Source organism: Pomacea canaliculata, linkage group LG8 (genome assembly GCF_003073045.1).
Source record: "Pomacea canaliculata isolate SZHN2017 linkage group LG8, ASM307304v1, whole genome shotgun sequence".
NCBI classification, from domain to species: Eukaryota; Metazoa; Mollusca; class Gastropoda; order Architaenioglossa; family Ampullariidae; genus Pomacea; species Pomacea canaliculata.
In genome coordinates this window covers 12,059,290-12,081,262 of record NC_037597.1, presented here as the reverse complement: position 1 = coordinate 12,081,262, position 21,973 = coordinate 12,059,290, and the positions used below count along the sequence as shown (strand labels likewise).

The 21,973-nt window shown below is 50.6% G+C and overlaps 1 protein-coding gene across 5 annotated transcripts in view; it reads right to left on the bottom strand.

The window, feature by feature from the left end:
* Positions 1–205: 205 nt before the first annotated feature.
* LOC112570005 overlaps positions 206–21,973 on the bottom strand; it is a 54,552-nt gene continuing 32,784 nt past the window's right edge. For 2 of the 5 annotated variants that reach the window (XM_025248153.1, XM_025248157.1), the window contains exon 2: positions 206–5,165. In XM_025248153.1, the coding sequence (XP_025103938.1) occupies positions 3,619–5,165 (1,547 nt within the window). In that variant the 3' untranslated portion in view covers positions 206–3,618. Of the gene's footprint in view, positions 5,166–7,318; positions 7,899–13,382; positions 13,924–16,122; positions 16,328–21,973 lie in introns of those variants that run through there. The other 3 variants (XM_025248156.1, XM_025248154.1, XM_025248155.1) reach the window with 3 other exon arrangements.

The following is a 21,973-nucleotide window of genomic DNA, read 5'->3' as shown; positions in this document are numbered from 1 at the left end:
TTATCCCAAAGCCAGCAAGACACCTGAGGCTGGTCCTGGTCACGAGCCGCAGTCGGCTTACTGACATTTGATGAGGAGAGTTTAAAAAATGAGGAGAGAGAGAGAGACGAGAAAGAACACAAAGAAGGAAGATGGAGACACAGCAAACAGCATGGAGGTCGCATCGTTCACAACAAGTTGGACAAAAATCAAACTCAAATGCATCGTTCATTGCAAGATGTTTATTGGGCATCTGTGACTTTTTCCCGGCCAGTTGACAATGGCACTGTGGGGGCCCTGCGGTGATAAACCTTTCTTTACACATGAAATGATACATCTTGTCAAACAAATCACAAACAACTGTGGAAACAAAACAACAATCGTGTGAGCCACCTTGTAACAGTGTGCATGAAACAGATAAATGGACCTTCATTGTTGTCATTGCTCTCTCCACCCAGCCACCCGCCCACGCACACCCACAACTTTAACCAGAAATTAATTAACTATTCAAATACTTTTGTTAACCTCTCCTTATGTACATATAATAACCGTTGTAGACGTTTGAAAAGCACTTTCAATTCAGTGTACTGACAATCAGAGACAAACCTTGTATGAATGTGACAGGCATCAGTGTTTCTAGAGAATGATTATTTATGTGAGTGCACTAGGAACACAACCCTTCTCACAGCCACATTTATTTGTTTCTCTTGTTCTCCACTCACACATTCAGACAAAACTGAACTGGCGTCCGTGGACCTGGCAGCTTTTTGTCTCCACACTGGAACAATGGCAAACTGTCAAGGCCCGTTAGACAACATGACAAGCACACATGCTCTCAGGCCTGCAGTCACCCTCACTTGTGGTAAACAGGAGCATCATCTCGACATAAACACTATATTCCTTGTCAACCCACGCGCGGTAAACAACAAAGCAACAACAACTTTCTTCACGCAGATACACCAAGGGGGTTGTGGGTAAGTCGTTGGTCTGGACTGACGGACCTCGAGTGTTGGGACCAACTCCTGCTGCCATTCCAAGTTTAGACAAGGGTGGGGATGCGGGAGGAGGGCGAGAATGGGGTCACTTCCGTGGCACGTGACAGCGACAAGAGCGAGAGAGAAAAGCAGCAGTCCCTCCCAACCCTCCTTCACTACTGGAACTGCGCACAACGCGCCATCACACCCACACACACATACACACCTACACACATACACACCCACACACATGCACACCTACACACACATCCACACAACATCTGATACCTGAAGTTCTCGTGCCATTGTTTACGACCACCGCGACCTTGATGACGACATGTCCGTTAGACAGTTGTGAGCTGCTGACGTACAGGGGGAGGGGGAGGACGCTCACCACCACGCGCGCCACCTTCAGTGTTGTGAGTAAAGTCGGTCAGGCCGCGTGGAAAACAATAGAATATTTGACTCAGCAACAACCTGCACTACAACTATTGAGCAAGCGCACGCTTGGGGGCGGGATTATGGGAGTTGCACTCCTCCTGGAATTTTTTTTTTTTTTTGTTAACGGCTAAAGCAATTCCGTATGTTCCCGTACTTTTACTTCATTCTCTCCCTCTCTCCACGTTTCCATTTTTGTTCTAATGGGGGTGTCTCAAGTCAGCGTGCTTACATTTCTACCACCCAACCATTTGCACAACTCATTCATAAGATATTTCCACAATCTCCCCAGCCCTCCCTCCCTTACTATCACCTCTTGTTTTATTACATCGACGACGATGTTCAGGTTTTTCCTCGTTGAGAATGGTGTTGTCTATAATCATTCATGACGACAGTCCGTTATTTGCTGTCAGCTGACCTATTCTGACTGAAATTCCCTTTCGCGTTCATCCCTCTCCCCCACTCACCCGCCCCCTGATGTATTCTGGCCGCCAAGGCTATTTTTAGCGCGGTGCGGGCCACAAATAGACGTGACGCACACGGCGCACAGCGCACGATCTATTTTTGTCCACCGGCTTCCGTCACACGTCAGGTGGGCGGGGCCTGCGCGCGGCGGGTGATGCCAGGACTCAACGGCGACAAATGTCACGTGGGGTCGCAGCGTCTGGAAATAGTCGTCACCGTTCTCGTCCCCTCCACCCCGCGCCAAGTGCACTTTGCTGATGCTAACACCCACCCCAGCCTCTCCAACCCACCGTGCGCGTGTGTACAAGCTGTGACGTCAGTCTGCTCACGTAAGGACGCCGCCACCTTGGGTGTCCATCGATTTTACGATTTGACTGCGTACGACAAGCTAGTCGGCTAATCAAAGAGCAGCCACAGAAATGTCAGCGCACATGTGACGGGTGGATACCCTGACTGAAAGGTTCAAGTCCTTGATGATCATAAAAACACGGGGTAGACATGTACTCGACTTTGACACGACGACCGTTGCAGGTGGGATTTGTCCAGGATCAAAGTGAAGCTGGAGGGTAAATCATAAACAGATGAGAGGAAACAAAAGAACGGGGTGGGAGAAAGAAATAAAAAAATCTGGCCGCAAGGCGATGAGTCTTTTTTAAATTTATTATTCTGATAATATTCTGATAACACCCGACTGACAGGCCGTCCACGAGCCAGGATAACGATAAAGTTTGTGTTTCTAGTCAACAAGTCAGCTTCTTAGTTGGCGAACAGCTCACTGTGACCTGAACTGCTGACCTGTGATGTAACGGCAATACCCGTGGGAATGGTTATTGAGTAAAGCCTGTTCCTGTTATCTATTTCTTCTGTCGTCAACCTCAGCGGGTCACGCTGGTTGACATGACTAAACTAATCCACCGAGACAGCAGGTGTGGGGTAGAGGAGAGCAAAACAAAATGGACTGGCACCAAGCTACACCATTCCACAGACTCCACACATCACAACTTGACAAGGCAGCGTTCTCCTACACCTCTCTTCTCCTACACCTGTTAGTGTCTTCTCCTTCCTATATCCACCGTCTCGGAACCTAAAATATTTATCCAACTACCATAGGATGGCAAGTTTTGCATTCTAGAGCGACTAGAAATCTGGGGTCAAGAGCGGCTGAAAACGGGGTCAAGCTGAGCGCAGGAGACCTGGTACTAAGCAGGTAGTAAGTAGTTTTCACTCGGCACCGACATCTGTCCCCATAAAATGATGACCACAGAGGGCAATCTTTACAGGCGAGAGATCCTTACTACAACCACGACTAGCCAAATACGTGTTTGAACTGTGACCTACGTGACCCCTTACCCCTTACGCACCTTTTGGAGTAAACCTAGCACCTACAGAATATCCGCTTGGAAAATGGCAGAGGAGACATTTTATGGCGAACCAGTTACAAGTCTGGTAAATAATTATCATCGTCATCACATGTCAATCATTAAGGCATATAATTAATGTAGTCATCTTGTTTCCTGTTTTGCACATCCATTCATCCCGTCTTCCTTCCGCCCACCACACACACACACACAGACGATGCACGCGTGTCTCATGGACAGTTCAGTGTCACGTGGTGTCCCACAATGCCGGTGGTCTGGTTAAAAAGTTCCAAGAGCGTTTGTCCACAGGCGCGAGTCACCGATTGGAGTCTGTGAGAGAAGGAAGGTTAATTAATCACCATACAGCGGTCACTCGGTCTCGCTCCAGTCGCCAATAGCAACCGTTAGCTCTCGCCTAGAGCTCGAATCAGGTTGTTGAAGACGACGTCCATATCGGAAAAGAACTGCTTGCCGCGCTGACTCTCGCTAGAACATGACGAGGACGGCGACGGCGGCGAGGACGATATGGAGGAGGTTGTGTCTGGCAAGAGCGGCGACACCGCGAATACGTCATCACTGTCGCACATCACCGCCGCCGACGACGACTCCGGTGCGACAGAGGTAGTAGTAGTGGTGCTGGAGACGGTGGAGGTCGCCTCCAAGCGCGTGACCAGAGCGTCCGTCATGTCGTCCGTGATGCGGTCATGCTCGGACACGGCGAACGCCTCGTCGTGCAGCAGGTAGCTGTTGTTGAGGACGTCGTAGTGCAGGGCAGGGCCGCGGTGGCGGTACAGGCTGTAGCAGGCGGCGGCGGCGCGGCGAGGACCACCCCGCAGCTTCTCCTCCCGAAGCTCTCGCTGCAGGCGCTTCATGGTGTTGTTGATGAGCACGGAGCGCCGCAGGAAGTGCTCGGGATCCTCCACCGCCCGCATCTTGTGGATCGACAGCTTCAAAATGCGCCGCCGCTCCTCCTTCCGCTGTTTCGGGGTGTTGTGGAACGGGCTGATGCGAGGCAGTTTGAACCCGCTCGTCACTGACGACGAGGCCAACAGACTGTCCTCACACTCTCCTGTCGATGTCGGGTCTGTGGAGTCTGGGGGATCTTGGACCAGGGCCACGACGGCGTCAGCGGTGGTGGTCGTGGTAGTAGTAGTGTCAGGCACCTCCTGCTCCTCCATGTCGCAGTTCAGATCACGTTCCTCAATGTCCGCGTGGCACCTACCACCGTCTACTCTTCGTTTCTTGTGACTGCCTCGTCGTGGAGAATCTGCTTGGTCGTGACAAGCTCGGTCCCTGAGCTGACTAGAGTTCACACACTGCTCATCACACACGTCAAAGCTCTCGTCCTCACAGTCATTTCTCTGATGCCGCTTGCGTTTCAAGCCAGAGCCACGACTGGTCACAGAGAAGTGGTCTTCACCCACCTCACCGCTGTCCGACACAGCCACCTCCAGGACCGCATCCGGGTGCAAGTCGCTGCCCATGGGTAGAAAGGCCACCGAGGCATCGTCCACCGGGGGGGACAGGCGCCCGGACACGGGGAGCTCGCACTCCAAGGCCACCATTGGCACAGTGTCCACAGAGCAGGTCAGGCAAGTGGCGAGGGGGAAGTCGGGGTGCTGGGGGTCAGCCTCGCAGGGGTCAGCACCGTCGTCGATGGAGTTGGAGGTGGAGGAGGCGGCGCACACGTCCAACACCAAGACCGAAGTTTCCGTGAGCACAGCTTCTGTTGCCACACCCGTCTCCTCCGTCGCTGTTACAAAGGACAAGGACAAGGACTCCTCACCACTGCTGTAGTACCCAGCATCCACTGCGCCGGACTCGCTCACTCGACGACACGATCTGCAAGCTGGGTGATGACCATGAACGCTCTCCGATTTCCTCTTCCGGAAACGGCACATGACCTCATGCTCAGGGTCAACAGCGTGTGGACAGTCGCTCAAGTGGACATCTGCAAACACGTGACATCTACCAGGTTATTCCAAGCAAAATACCGGAATAAACCGACGGAACAGAGATCACACACACACACACGTACACACACACAAGGACTCAGTGCCAGGCAGCAAACAACACCAGATGGTTTATCTGACACAGTACACAGGAAGAAGATAACGAAAACGAAAAGGTTTTAATCAGATTAAAGCAAAGTGTTTTTGCATGCTCAACATACCAAATAATTAAATCTACACACAATTAATCAACAATAATTAAAAAGTCCACTTGACGGATTGGTGAAGACCGGAAGATTGATGTTCACTGTTTACAAACAACTGTTACCGGTAAGCTAAGCGAACTGAGTAGAGTGATAGCAAAACAAAGCACACAGGCCATGTTTCCTGTTTTTAATGTCATTTAATCTTTTTGTTTGTTTGCTTCTTTCTGAATGTTCCCTATTCCTATTCCCCGTCTTCTCTAACCTATTCCAGTAGATATCGCGAGAAAAACTCTGTGTACAACCTCTTATCTGGTTTCAGCCTGGCGACACTATGACCGGACGATAATGTCTAAGTCCGAATATGATGGCTGAGAACAAGCAAGGTGGAGAAGTATCCTCGACTCACGGAGCTTGGAGCCGAAGCTGGAATCGAACCCACCACAGCGCGGTCAACAAGAAAACGGATCTTACAAACATATAGATATATATATGACCCTAACTCTGCTTAGACCAGCCAACACGTGCTGTGGTGGCTGCTGTTCGTGTTTCTAACACGTGTAACACCTCTCACTCTTGTCATTGTCGCTGATGTCACACAAACCGCCGCTAACCCGCGTGACGTCACCGGCTGCAGATCACCAACGCCCTCTCCAGGGCGGCCCTGTGATCTGGCGTCACTGTCAGGCGCCGACTGTTTACAAACCTCACATCAAAAAGCTGCCGCCAAAGCTCGCTAGGATCTAACGGCCTAACGATTTAGTGCGATGTTAGTCGAGATGGCAGGTCCGCGAACAGAAAAGACAGAAGACTGTAAACGAACGGGCAGGGCGCTCGGGGGCAGAGACTTGTAACGTACTCAAACTTCCCAGCAGGACTAAACTTCTCAGTTCAAACTTCCGATGATTAATAAACATTTTCTTGGGTTTATTATCAAAACAAGCTCAAAGCATATTGTGAGTTGTGCTTTGCAATGTTATATGTTTCGTCATTTACTTTTATTTCAAGTAAAATGCCAATCGAAGATTCACGTGACCGAAGCTTTATTTTTCTTCGCTTCATGACGAGTCAGCCTTCGAATAATACGCTATTCTATACCAGACGATGATATTTTGAAAATATCAGCAAACTATTCGAAGCACAGCAGCGAAACCAACGTCTCGAAGCGAAAAATAAAGCGATCGGTCATGTGCGATTGGCTACTTGAAATAAAAGTAAAGGACGAAACATTATAACATTGCAAAAGCAAAATTATGCAACTCACAATATTGAGACTGCCCACCGTCTCACCCACCTGACGATGCCCCCCACCACACACTGAGCTAGGTGAAGGTGTGCTAAACACTAAAAGTGAATCACTACATAGGTGGCAATCCACCCCAGGCTGGCACCCGCACAGTCAACCCACCCTTAGCCTTCCCACCCATACAAAAGCAATAACGCAAGTTCAGCAGTTGTATGATGGAGGTTGAACGGGAGGAAAGAGGAGAGGGAGGCTCGTGGTCAGACAAATAAAAGCACGTGAGCAAGATCTGTTACAGGTGGTGTGGTCTCAAGTGTAGGTCACGTGTTGTCACCCTCACCCCAGGGAGAAGTGGAGACGAGGCAGGAAGAGAGAAAAAGGAAGGAATGCCTTTAATTGGTTATCGCAGGCTGACAAAACCCGACCCCCAGCCTCCTGCCCAGCTCGATGGGGAGACAAGGAGAAAACACTTGCACATAATATTTTAAATTATTTATTCTCTTTTCGCCACAAAAGATTTTGATCTTTCGGGTTAGTTGGCTACAAACTTTACGAGCAAACAAAACAAAATCTGTTTCCGTTAACTGGTTTAAAACGCCAACAAAGTACAAGAGACAAACTAAAATATTGATTTTCTTTCCGGAAGCTCAACTAAAATCAAATGTTTTCTGTTGACGAGAAAACAAAGGAAGAAGAGTCAGCAAACCTCAGCTTGCGAGCTGCTGGAGCAGACGACAGTGAGCATCACAGCCACACGAGCATCAGCATCGACAGAGCAACGACAGCTGCAACCTGTGACTGATGCACGTGAGGATACAAACAGAAATGTTGTTGACAGCCCGGGGTACTTCCTCGTCGAGGGAAAACAGGTTTCAGTGGCGATGACTGACAATGAGACTGAGTCTCTCACAATCACACACACGCCGCGCACTGAGAGCGAGAGCGGAGTAATACAAATGAGACTTGCTGTGGAAGGAGCAGGAACAATAATAACAAGTAAGAACTGGTCGTGCATGATGGTCGAGAGTCTATGTACAGAAAACTACATCACAGTTCCGCTCGTGATGTCGTCAACCGACTGTTTCCTGCCGGCACGGGTTTCGAATGTGCGTAGTTGACAAAGTCAGCGGCTGGGATGCACGGGTCCAGCACTTGCACTGGGATGCACTTTCTGCACTCGGCAGCCTGATGCCCTCGGACAGCCAAGCTCCGACACGATGCTCCCCCTACAAACAGTGAAGCCCGCTCACGACCCTTGCCATCTTTTTCGCACCACATCTCCTCCTGCCCTCCCATGTTTCCATCACCTGTTATCATCATCACAACCACTGCAACTTTTCACACACAACAAATCATCTCTAACAGGCTCGTTCTTAGCCCCCGCGGGGCCCGAGGCAAAGGGCATGTGCGGGGCCCTCACGCCACGATCACACGGTTTTAGTTGGGATCTAAAGTCACTTTTTTCCTCAGGGATATCTCGTCTTTTATCATTGACAGCACGCTGCATACACATTACAACATAAGCCTACGATTAATTTATTTGTAACGTTCGTCAATAGGTTACAATCAAAAGCGCGGGGCCCTAGGCAGATGCCTCGTCCGCCTGCCCCTAAGCACGGCCCTGATCTCTAAGCTACCACCATCCTCCATCTCTCGTCACGTGCACGTGTGCTGTAGGCACGAGTAACTACCTAAAAACAACTCGCATCGTCATCTTCCTCGGCTCCGTTATCGTCTTCCCTGGTCGCATTTCCTTCGGCCGTTGAACGTGCTTGTAGTCCATTTCACAACACCACGACAACAAGTGCAGTTATTTCCGCATCGCCTGATAACAAAGGCGACGACAACGACGCCTTTCCCGCAACACGTAGGACAGTGACTACAACTGTTGCACCCAGCATCCACCCCACACACACCCAGAAGGAAAAGGAGAGAAGAGCAAACGGGTAAAAAGGTCCACGACAGTGTCTGGACTAACACCAATCAACTAGTGGACCACGGAGGTTGGCAGAGAGGGTCACGTGTCATCAAACAACTGCCGGGCCTTTCATCATGCCGCCCACGCTAAACACACGGGGACTGCCGGCCTTCGCTGTAAAATCCCCGAAAATGACAACATTTCATAAATAAATCCTTCCCAATATGCTCTTCCCACGAAAAAGTCTCCTGGCCCTCTCCCGGGACACTTCCAGTGACTGAGAGTAACGATGATAATAAACATCCGCTTCCTCGTCACTCTGACACACTTCAGCGCAAAAAAATGAAGACATGAACAGATACTGTCGGTCACGTGATTTCTTTTTTTTTTTTAAAGTCACCAACGAGTTGTTGCTACAACCGACTGCCTGGTGACCCACAAACATTATCAAGGCTGAAACTGTCTCTAACTGACCTTTCTCTCTCGAAACGCCGTGGAGGGCAAAGGTCACACGAGGCGAGGCATGACGCGATGCATGCTGGGAAATTGTGAAGCCAGCGTTTTCTGTGTAGAGCTTGTGTATGGCACCTGAAGACAATTTTCCACTTGGGTACGTGTGGAAAATTTTGCGGCTCACCCCACACAGGTGTACAAGAGTTTCGGATCCTTTGATCCAGTCTCCGATTGTGATGCTCTCACCTGGTCCTCCCACCTGTCAGGTGCTCGGAAAGACCGCACGCGCGTCTGACTGGCCGTTGGGAAGACGCAGTAACAGCGCCTCTTGTGTTATTGTTGATGAAGCAGGTGAACATCCGGGGCTTCAGTTCCAGTACGGCGTAGCAGCGTGCTTGCAGTGACCCTGACTCGGCTACTGACCCCGTGTTGACCCCTGAAGACTGGCAGGCCACGTGTCCTGTACCACTGCCATCAAACAGCCACCTTCACCATGACCGCCAAGTCCCCGCGATCCTCCTTACGACCCGCGGGGTGAATGTGTAGTGTGTGTGTGAGGGAGGAGTGTAGAGGTACAGTATACAGTTATAATTAAAATATAACGGTTTTGCTTTCACCCTAAAGTTGTAGCGGGTGGTGCCTGGACTCCCGACGTCTGCTCTCTCGGGATGCCGTACATAGACCGAGCAGTTATACGGCAAGTCGCACAAGAGGGAGATCTGTGCTGCTTACTCCCTCACCCCACCTTCACCCCCCCACCCCACTAAGGCGGCCAGGTGTGACGGCGCGAGGCGACACCAATGACAAAAGGCGGGCACCCGAAGAGCCTACCCGAGCGTCGCGTACATGAAAGATCATCCCTCCCGGGTGTCGCCAGGCAGGAAAAAGAAACGACGACTGAAGCAGGTGTGCGCAGGGGAGTGAGGGTGGGGGTCGGGAAATCATAGGGAGGTACTGGGGGAGGGGGCGAGAGGAGGGAGCCGAGCTAGGAGAGAAGCAGGGTCAAGGGTTAGTGTGTTCTGCCTGCTGCGGGTGGGTTATTGACCGACATCTTGGTTTTGCAGACTTACAATTCTATGTCTAATCGCGCTATTTACCATCCCACAATCCCCTTTCCTTCCATGTTTGAGGCCAAGATACTTTCTTTCCTACCAGCAGACGACTGTCAGAACGTAAACACGTGTCCACGATGACATCATCCTCGCCGTCCCAGCGCTCATCCTGATACCCTACATCCGTACACTGACCGTAACTGCGGTTAGGCTGTTACATCACGTCTTGTCACTTTTGTCACCAAGCCAGGAGTTACTGTTGTTTGTGCACCTCTCCCTAGCACGTCACTCACACCTCAGTATTATCGCTGTCCGCATCGCTCGTCTCGAGCCTTTGCTGACAGAAGAAGAAAGTCTGCTTGTCTCATCAAACGGGACGACAGCTGCTGGAGGCCCCCACCCCATCCCACCCCACTCACTGCCCAGCTGTTCCCCAGACCTCGACATCTGACTACGTGATCCACATACCCAGGCTCACACCAGCCGGCATCAATAGTTGACAGTTAGACCGGGACTGCACTGACGACACGGTCACGTGCATCCAGGTCAAGCGAGACAGAAAAGACAGAACATCATTCTACTCATTGTCAACCTCGTCACTGGGTAGCGGCGTTTCCTCGACATTACAGAAACAGAAAAGAAAGTCATCCCATCAAAAAATCCCATTATATTCCTCAAAAATCGACTCGGCAAAAGCACCTTGCAGTCGTTATGGACGCCGCGCGACTCCATCGGAAACACGTCAATGTTTTTACTGATGTGAGTTTCGAGGACATTTCACTGCCTGTCACGTGGCCTCCGCAGGTAATACGCGCACAGTTGCTTGTGTCTACTCATCGACACCCTTTTATCTCGCCGCCAACCCCCGCAGGCCTGTGACAAGTCATTGAGTACCCACACCCACAGCTTGATCACGAGCACAGCCCACTACCTACCCGATCAATGCTGACGAACAGAGTAGCAACCTACCCACATACACCCAACAGTCTGGTCCCACTTTCTGCGTGCGTGTGTCCACCCTCCACACCTCCTCTCCACTACACGGAAATCTCTCGAGGGTCTCGGTTTCCCATGACGCTAACGGCGACAGTATCACGTGGGGACAGGAGTCCTTTGTCCTCTCCCACCTGACACAAAGTTCGCTAGCAGCTCATTTCATCGTCAGAAATAAAAGCTCCGACCCTCACCTCCCTACCCCCAAAGAATCTCGGTTAATTATTCCAATCAAGTAACACCTTCGGCAGGTGTTTCTCTGGCTGATATTGCTGACACGCAATTTTATTTGTTTGTTTGTCTAAACTAGCTAAAGTGCGAGCTACCTCCACGAGGTAAACATTGGATGAGAGGCGGTAAATCACGCAGATAAAATTTTTTTAAAAAAAAGAGCAACTGCCGAACACAAAGAGGTTAGTACAAAGAACGGTCGCGAGGCCCTCAAGCTTCCTCCCCTAAGGTCAGTTATCAAAGTGAATTTTTCTGGCTCCTCCCATCAATCATCGTGACAGGTTGTCACCGTGGTACTGCAGCTGCCGACGACTGTAGGGTGTGCTCGTGGTGTTTCCTCCAGTCAGGGTACAGGCGCACCCTGGTATCCTCAAGTCTGTTGTACGGGTGGGTGCGTGGGTACGCACCCTCACTACACCTCGGGATGAACTCTCATGGCGGCTCTCAATAACTACTTACTAACCCTCCGTGTGGAGAAAGCTTGCCGCGCGTGCCGCTGGTGGAGCGGAGCACCCGGGACAAAGAGATGGCGAGGGTAGAGGCGGTTATGTCCGCAACAAACACAAGTAGCTTTTTATGTGTTGCTTGTATTTAAAGTTCGGTTGTGCGTAGTTTGCTGCAATACTGCGATTAACAACCATGTGTTTACAACAAGTGAAGGATAGAAGGCACTCGGGAGGGAGAGTGGTGGAGGTAAAGAATGTGAGGAGGGAGGAGATAGAGAGAGAGAAGGGGATGGACAAACAAAGAGAGAGGTGTGACATTAGTTCTTACAAGGTCAACGACGTGCCAGTAAGCAGATTACTCCCCACCACACCCCGCCACCATCACCCACCCGACCACCATCTCCCCCCACACACCGTCCCTACCCTCACTAAGTCGAGTGGAAGCCCACAAGAGGTCGTGACGATTACGAGGCTACAAGACGTGTCTCTGCTCAGCACCCTCCCACCCAGGCACCACTTTCTTCTCGCCGACTGTACACACCACTTACGTCACAGGTAAGACAAGGTAACTCAAGATAAAGCAGTATAGAGGGGGAGCACTAGGACCACCCTCACTCCCCCGCCACCCGTATCACAAGCACGCTAATAATAGTGTCATTAGCTAACTTCTCCAAGTAATGGCCAATCAATGCCCGCATTCACTCATCGCCAGGGGTTATCGTTCAGGAGAGGAAGAAGAAGAGACACGCACGCGCACATTAATACTTTCAGTAGACAAGACTCGATCTATTTCCAGCGTCTGATGCAGTCCACCCGTCTCTCCACCCTACGGAAGCACCAGCTGCTTGATGGCGCCATTGTGTGTTTTGTGTAAAAGAAGCATGACATAATACCGTCTCCACCCCTCGGAAGTGCCAGCTGTTTGATGACGCCATGCTGACATGTACAGTCACGTAGCGAGAATGCTCTCGGCAAGCAAAGCCTCGCCAGTTAATCACCAGCAAGGACCGCAACAACCTGCACGGTGTCGGTGAGTCAGGGTCGTCTTCCCCGAATTCCTCCCAGCACAAAGTTTCCTTTTTAGGGACAAAAATAGTCAAGCTCACGTCAGCAGGGCCACCCCACCCCCACCCCGCATCAGACAGTCGGCGATGACGTCGCTGGCTCCAGTCTGACGTCACGCCGCTGGTGACTGGTGACGGGCAAGGCGGCGCGAGGAGCAAGTGGAACGCGGCGGCTGACAAAGGAACAAAGGATGCCCCGGAGTCTCCTCCGCCTCGCAGCACGCGTCACACAGAGCGACCCCCAGCTCGCTGTCACACTCAACTGACATGTCAACGTGCCAACTCATCACATGACAGTGTGTACGTGTGTGTGAGAGAGAGAGACTGATATGTCGAGAAACAATGAATGGTATGTCTGTGATATTTAATAAACAAACACACGGTCTCAATATACACCAAAAAAAAAATAAATAAAAATAAAATAAAAATAAAATAAAGAAAGGAACACAAAACAAACGGGGAACGAATGGGAAAGAACAAAACAAACAAACAAAAAAAAAAAAAAAAAATCAAGAAACAAAAAGAAGAAATGAAAAAGAAATAAATGCTAGACCTCGCCAAGTGACAGGAGAGAAAAGCAGGTCAGAAGGATAACATCTCAGGATCAACCAACCTGCTTCCACAGGGTCCGGCAGTCCCGACTGATCCCTTCTCGCGACAAAGTACTCCCAAGTCCGAACACAAAGTCGGCACATCCACGCACCTGTCCAGGTGAGCCGAGCAAACCTGTCTTAGTTACTCCAGCAGGGAAGAAGAAAGGAAGAAGAAAGTGCAGAGAACTCCCAGCACAGCACTTTAACCGCCACACGGGGTATAGGGGTGGGGTGGGTACCCACACCTTCACACAACACCAGCGACTAGAAGTTCACCTCCGATGTAGACGATGTAATCCTGGCGCAACCGTCCGTGGGGCGAGCGGAGCGACGAGTGGTTGCAGCCTGACGCGACAAGTCAAGTCGCTCCTCTGTGCGCGGCAGTCGTAAACACAGCGGATGGTGGCGGCGGCGCGCGCGCGGCGGGCGGACGCGGCGAGTGAGTGAGTGTGTGTGTGGGGGGTGCGGCCCTTGCTTCCTCCTCCACCTCCTCCACCACCTCCTCTATCTCTCGCTCATCTATATAGCGACGTGCCGCCGACAACAAAAGCGGGCCGCCGAGGGTCCCAGCACTTTTCTCTCGTCCGCCTCAAGCTTTGCTGCGAGTGGCTTGCAGTGCCGCACAAAGACGCAGAGCTCGCATTCGATCACACAATCATCTTGTGGAGGAGAAGACAGAGAAAAGACCGAACAGTGTTGTTTTTTTGTTTGTTGGGGTGAAGGGTGACCAACAGAGAGAAAAAGTAGTGGAAGTTTCGCCGCCCACTGAGCTATCGCGGCGTCAGGAGGGCAAGTCCGGACAGAGAGAGAGAGGGAGGTATGGAGGGGAGGGATGAGCGGTGGTTGTGGAGAAGTGCGATACGGACTGCACTACACGCCGCAAGGACCTGCAGCTGTGGGCTTGCCTCGCTCCCAGCATCCCACGCACGCAGACCCTCCTCTCCGTGGAACTGACGCCACGGCTCCAAGAGTTCTCCTCCCACCTCCGTCCTCCCACCCCGCAAAAAAAAAAAAAATGTGCGGCGTCTGCCTCCAGCTGATACCCGGCATGTGAGAGGGAGAGACAAGGCTGGAGGAACACGCAGGCGGCTGCCATTGAGCCCCCCGCCTCGCTCCCAACAACAGCCTGCTGTTGTCTCCCTTGTACTGTGGTGCCACTAGATGACGCCAGCGATCACAAACAACGACCGCAGCGAGAAAGATACGGCACACACACATGGCGGGGGGTGGGAACAGGGAGGGTAGCTGGGGGGAGGATCAGGAAATACGATGAAAACGATAACCTTGGTGAAGTATAATTTGCGAGGAAGAAATGGCCACGGAGAGTGAGACGGAGATGTTGGAAGAAACATATCAAACTTTATTTGTTTACTTTGACTTTCTTTGTTTAACCGAGAAGATAACAAAGTCCACGCAGAAAAATCCCGAGCATCAGTTTAACCTCGAGAAGATAAATTTTTCGGTTAACCGCTAAAACTTTGTCGGATAGCGAACAAAATTTCGGATAACGACTTTGTCTTACAAAATTGTGAACCACACGTGAGACTAGTAATCAGGACACACAGACGATCAGCTGTGATTTTTGTGAAGATAATCCTCAATCATCCAAAGAAGATAGCAATTAATAGTAGTGAGGTAATGCCAACAAATTAAATGATTTCAAAGTTTGGCACTGTGGATATGTGATGTCGTATTACTGAAGAGTTTTACAAAAAAGACAGAAGAACAGGACACTGACAAAATTTTTTCCTTTAATCAAAGCCACAGAAAAGGGAAGTTGCCCCGATTTTTATGTCACTCGAGAAGTAATACACGCCTTCCTCCCCACACCTGCTTCCCAGTCTACACGCATGTTTAAAGAAAATTGAATTCCCTGTAGCCTGTAACTTTCAAATATTAGCCAATCAGAACAATAAATCTATTTCCTTTATTTCTTATGGAAAAAATTGTTTCGGAACGAACATAACGAACAACAGAACAGTTCGTTAACCGAGGTTCCACTGTACAAGCTTTCATTTTCCTCTTTGTTTTCCAACAACAGTCACAGTTCAGCTCACTATCAGGGTGCAAAATGGCTGCTAATGAGATATAACAACGGCCGCCTGGTGTTTCGGAAGCCAGGTCATGTTATGGGAACCCGAGCACGCTGAGCTCGACTGCGGGGGTCACCTCTCTGACCCCGGGGTTGGTATGCACCTGTAGGCACAGGCCTGGCTGCCAGTACAGTGGCAGTGTTACAACACACACACAGCGCCACACTGTGTCCCTCTCTCACCCCTTGCTCACCCCAAGCACGCGTGACATCACAGGGTTATGTAGGTCACACCGCTGACCTCTCCGTCATCCTGTGAGGTCACACCTCTCCCTACACGCTCTCTCCTAAATAAAATCCCCCATAACTTTATTTCCGACCGCTGCAGCCTTAACTGCAAATCCGGATACGTAACACAAGTGCGAGTGTGACGTTGGTAAGCTTTTGATAAAATGGTCACAGTTGAGGATAGGTCACGGTAAGCGGGGTCACAGCTTGACCTTTCACTCGAGCAATGAAATGGAGCCGAGAAGAGCGTTTATCCCTTGAACAATACATGTGTGTGTGTTTACATACAGGCATACATTGGTACAGTTTACTTATATACTCGGTGTCGTATATAAATATAATTAAGTAAGTATATGATAATTATGTCACATAACGAGGACGGTTTTCGCGTGCCGACATTTGTTTGTGAAGAAACGACTTGTAAGTAAAGTTTGTCTTACCTTTATATACGAGCTAGTGGTAAATATTTCAGCGGTTGTCTTATCGTCGTGTCGTTATCACCGGGTGGCAACTTGTCAATAACCTCAGCTCCGCTGCACTTGATTGTCCCGACTGTTGTCGCTCGGGGAAACTGCGCGCACCACGCAGCGACTGGTGTTGAAACTTGTTGCCATCCTCGTCAGGTCGACTCGCAACAACAACAACAACAGCAACACTTGTCGCAGTCTCCGTGTGGCGGCAAAGTGGCACGGGTACTTTCCTCGGGTACTTTCCCAGGGTTCCCGGCTGTTTCGTGTGTGCCAGAGTTGCTAGAGTTAGCTACAAAGTACCCAGTGTGAGGCAAGTAGAAAAGAGGTTTGTACAGAGTAGAATGTCAGGACCCGGGTGGCTCCCCACCCGAGACGCCATCTCTGTGAGGATGTCATGTGTTGGGAGCCGAACCCCGAATGAGAGAGCACCCTCTCCACCTCTCCCTGCAGCCACCCAGGGTTAACAATCTCGCGGGCTGACTCACTGAACAGCGACTAATCGATGGACACCGACATCGACAGACGCGCCAACGTTGCAGACAGCGACATCATGCTGACGACGACGACGTGGGAGACGCCAGCCTCCGGCACATCGACCTGTCGTCTGCGTGACAAGAGATTCGTGCCGCCTGTACACACGGCTCGGGGCGATGTCAGCGTGCGTGTATACCTCCTCTGGCACCAACAACACATTCTCTCACTTTCTCTCCTTCATCTCCCTCGTACCCTGACACAAACATACACACACGCAAACACTCCAACACGCACTCACAAACACACCTGCAAACTATCATAAAGTCAGGCTGTTATGGCAAACAGTGCGGGAGCGAGTGGGCGTGCACGTATCCTGCTCGACTTAGGGTACCAGTCACAGGATACGGGTGGCAAAGAACGACATGACAACAGCCCACAGACACGAGGGTCGAGTCGTACAGCTGCCGCAGTCCCACGTGCAGCACAACGCTCCACCACCGGGACACGATGGTGTTGGTGTCGGGTGGGTGGGAGCTGCTGCTGGTGGATGTCAATACAGACTTTGTATATCATAATAGACGTTTTATCATTCGAGGCCAAAGGTCACAGTCCTGTGACAGCCGGCAGCCGCGAGGGTGAATGTGAAAGAGAAATATCAAGAGAAGACAGAGAAGACAACAGATCCAGAGAGACCATCCATCATCCGCTCTACAACAGGTAATAATCTCCAGAGGAGGCAGACATTTACCTGTGTTTCCAGAATTGTCTTACACCTATCAGAAAAATTAAAACTAGTTTCCTTTCGCGCTGAAGGTGAATGTAAACATTTCTACTTACAAACATCATTTAACTGTGTGGACAGTTACCGGGTTTACACGTTTCCAGCTGCACACAGCTTTACAAACGGTTGTCTACCCGAAAAGTGTGGTACACATGTAAACATTATCATGTCATCTTATTGAAGACAAAAGCGAGGTCTGATGTGTGGGAGGTTGTACATGAAGCCACACAGACTTACTGGCTTTTCCACAGGAAGCTGGTGCTGAGCGAGTTTCCGCATGGATGTAGCAGGCAACCTCTGACTTTCTACCCGAGGTGGGTGAGACAGCTCCTAGCTTGCTGACTCCAGATGAGTGGAGAGAGAGGGAGAAGAGAGCAATGTAATGTGGACAAATTAACCGAATTAATGAAGATAAGGAAAGATTAGGCACAGCGCGAGAGATAAGCAGCGGAGGGTCTTGAAAGAGCAGCACAGCCACACAAGCCTCGGGTACTCGTCCTTTACAGTGGCTGTAGTAGCGACATCAACCACACCAGTGGCTGTAGCAGCAACATCAACCACACCAGTGGCTGTAGCAGCAACATCAACCAGACCAGTGGCTGTAGCAGCAACATCAACCACACCAGTGGCTGTAGTAGCAACATCAACCAGAGCAGCCTACTGCCCGCCCATGAGCAACATCGGTCCAACGATGACGTCACGACAGGTGCCGGCTGCCGTTGGACTACGTCACATGCTGATTCGACAAGGTTACGGTGCCAAACTCCTTTTATCTCCCAACCAGCCTGGTAGCTTACCGTTATCTGTGGCTGGCCAGTCTCAGTGTATGTCAGTAAGTAGTGGAACTTTGCGACCCCAGCCCACGTCACGGTGCTTTGTGTCTACACACACTTGTCTCTCAGCGATGTAGACAAGCAGACCTCTATATTGGACATGTCTCCACCTGCTACACTTTCGCACCTGTCTCTTTGATCAGCGTAATTCTATGTATAATTACTTTTTTAATTTAGGTTTCTGCGGATGCTGGTGAAGATATTGACTTGGACTGCACACGGGTGGCTGTTGGTTTGTTGGTGTTATGCGCGCAGTCATCTGACGGCCATTGCACGTGACTGTGTCCGGGGCGAGGGCGGAACCCACAGTCCATGCACTCCTCTTGGTGTGTCAGGACCTGCAGCTGTCTGCTATCTCTTCCCCGTGTGAACATGAACACGGCTTGTTCACACACACACACACACAGTGCACTGACCCACGTGACACTATGCACGTCCACGGTCAGCGCGTTGGGCGGTGTGACGTCTCGTGTCTGCCGACAATCCTACTTCATTCACTTCCTCTTTGCCCAACAGTCGGCGTGAGTACACACTCACCGTGCGCCACGTTTTTAACAGTCCTCGGGTGACAATGTTGAACGAAGTGGGTGGGTGTTAGGAAAACAAAAGCTTGCGGGTGGTTTTTTTTTTTTCGGGTACTTTATGGAACTGCGCACTCGTTTCGGTTTTCGTCGACCTTTGTTTCTCCACAATGTTGGCGCGTCACCATGGTGATACGGAAGTCTACCTGGCGATTTCCTCAAGCTGCCAGAGGACAAATCCACCAAAACTTCTCGTTATGGTGGATATTGGGTGCATGGGGTGTTATTAATAAGCTCCCCCTCTTCCCACACACGGAGGAGGTGCAGTGAAAGGCACCCGCCATCAGCCTGGTGTTTATCAAAACTGTGGTGTTGACCTCGCAGGAGGTGTGAAAGGTCGCCTGACCTCTTATTTCCAGTGTAAAGACCAAGTGACCACCCCATGTGTGTGTGTTTAGGGTAGGTGGGGTGGGTGGACTGGGTGGCGGGTATCGATCTCGCCCCAGTCGTCACTAGAATGAAGCTCGCGCCGCTAGTACCCACCCCTCTCACCCTTCACCTCAATCCAAACCTCACTGAAACCGGAACAACAACTCGCTCGTCTTAATCAACAATTTTACACTCCTGACCTTTACCTCCTTAACCTCTCCCGTAAATTTATTCTCTTATCACACCCGCCATTCGTGCAGCGCACGGACACAAAGAGTTGCAGATATGACTAGCTTGCCTCCCTTCTCTCCATCCGCTCTCCTCATATGGAGGCGAGTAAGGTTGGATGACTGGCTGCAGGCGGGTAATAATGTCGGCGAACATACAGCCCCGGGCCTGGATACTCGCTGCACATTACAATCAATAACCACAAATTTCTAGCCTGCTCACTTCTCATCTCTCACCTCCTCTTCTTCCCTCCGTCTGCCGATGGCGCCACAGGCTGCGCCCCGCATGCACGCGCAAAAACAAACAAACAAATTGATCGCACGGAGAGAAATTTTGTTGAACAAAAGTCAATCAATGACAATGAATAAATCAATTAATTATTCAATTAACTAATCAATTGATAGTTAATGACACTTAAATGAGTGAATAATCAATCTCCATCATGTTTTGATGTTTGAGCGCGCATGCGCATACACAAACACACACAATGATCGTCCGGAAAGCTGCAAAGATTTAAAAGTATTTATTTTCAGAGCGAAGACAGAAAGTGTGACCTTGACCTAGAAGAGGAAGAGAAGCCAGTGTGTAAATCATGTCTACGGCCTATTAACGGGTCGTGAAGTGCACCCGACAAACGGCGGGTGGAAGGCGCACACACCACCAGTGCCACCCTGGCAAAGCCCCTGAACTCCTCCCCCCCTGCCAGCAGCCCTCCCTGCCATTGTGTCAGACAGTGTGGCCATCATGCCGGAGCACGCTCATCTCACAACTCAATGCCGTTAATCGATGAGACTTTGTGTTAAGAGCGGAGAGAAGAGAGACGAGAGACGAGGAGAGGCTCCCGGGAGGCGATATAACGGTTTTCCTCTCTCCATCCTCGGCCTGCCTCGCCTCTCCTCCTCCTCGCCGCTGTACACTTGTGCACTCGTGCGTGCGAGCGTGCGTGGCAAAAGCCAAAGATCGAATTAGATAATTGATTTCTCTTTGTGCTCGTCTTACGCGCGTGCACGTTGCTGAGGAGTTTACAAAGCCGGGGGACCGGGAGGGAGGTGTCCGACTTGCCAACTCGTTTGTTCATCCGACGCAGGGTCGCCATGGGACTCTCTCCTGTCCCCAGCCGTCTATCTCTGTCCTCGCAGCTGTTCCGGACTGAACACTACTCCTCTAGTCGAGCGGAATTTTAAGCCAGCGGATTGAAAATAAGTAGATTAGGCACTCTCATTCTTTCTCTCTCTCACTCATTCTTTCTCTCTCACACACTCAGATTTTTTTTTCTCTCTCTCTCACACAGGGTCATGAAGCCGAGACGCTGCACTCTACTCACTCACAGGCTGGTGATCCAGGTTACAGAGCTTTGTTGTTCACACCGCCCCAGTTGTGTGTACACCTGATTGTCGTGACAACAAGAGGGAGGCAGTGAGATGACACAACAATTTTCTTGTCGTCTGTAACACCTGCGCCTGCATCACAACGGCCCGCTAACGATTCATTCAGACTGACTGCCACGTGTAAATAATGCAGGGCGTGGACGGAGAGACAACTTCGACACAAAAACAAACACACACACGTGACACACAATATCGCATGTAAACAAACCGACAAACATACTTTGAACTGTGCACAAGCGTGTAAACAAATGTGAACGCTAATTTAATGGAAAACTTTACTTACCCAGCGTTGTGAACTTAATTTCCTCCGAGACAGGAAAGAGGGGGCCCGGTGGCCGGACACGAGAGAAAGACAGGAGTGCTGTAGGTAGGGTGGGTGTACAGTGTACCTCACTACAAGACTGCACTGGGTCAGTGACGTGTTGTGACGTCTGCACACACACACACCGCCTCCTCCTCCAAGGAAGACTTGTCTCTTTGTCTTTCTGTACATCCAGTCCTGCCACTCAGCCTGCCCAGCCTCCCTCTCCACCCTCCCACTCCATGTGTTTGTTGTGGAGGTTGGGAGGTGACAAAGTTTGCTCACGATGCAAAAGGCAGAGGTAGAGGGGTTGGAGGAGATCGGCCAGGAGAAAAAAAGGGAAGTGGTTCACTGATGAAAATCTCACGCTGTTCTCAACGCAAGAGAGCGAGATTATAACTGTTACACTCCGTTCTCCAACTTTCTTCTTCTCTCTCTCATTAAACCACTCCATAACAAACTACCCAAACACTTGGTGTTTTCAATCCAGAATTTTAACCAATCTACTCGTTGACAGTCTGGGATAGTGGCTGGGAATGTCCCTCCCCCACACACACATTCCCGAGGGAAAGTCCGTGATGAAACTAAATGACAAACTTCCATCAGCTAATTAAGATCGGCCAATACAAGGTACCTCCACCAAGTGTCCAAGTGACAGACGGTTGATATACCCTGTCAAGGAGAGGAAAGGTGAGAGGCTGGTTGACCTCAGTGTGTCGAGGAGGGACCCAGATCCTCACCCACACCAGTGGAGGGTCGAGTGGACCTGACGGCGCGGTGCTGTGTGAACAGCGATTATACTTTCACCACAGATGCCGGGAGGAAAAGGCAGGCAAACAAACAGACGGCCAGGCAGGCCAAATGCT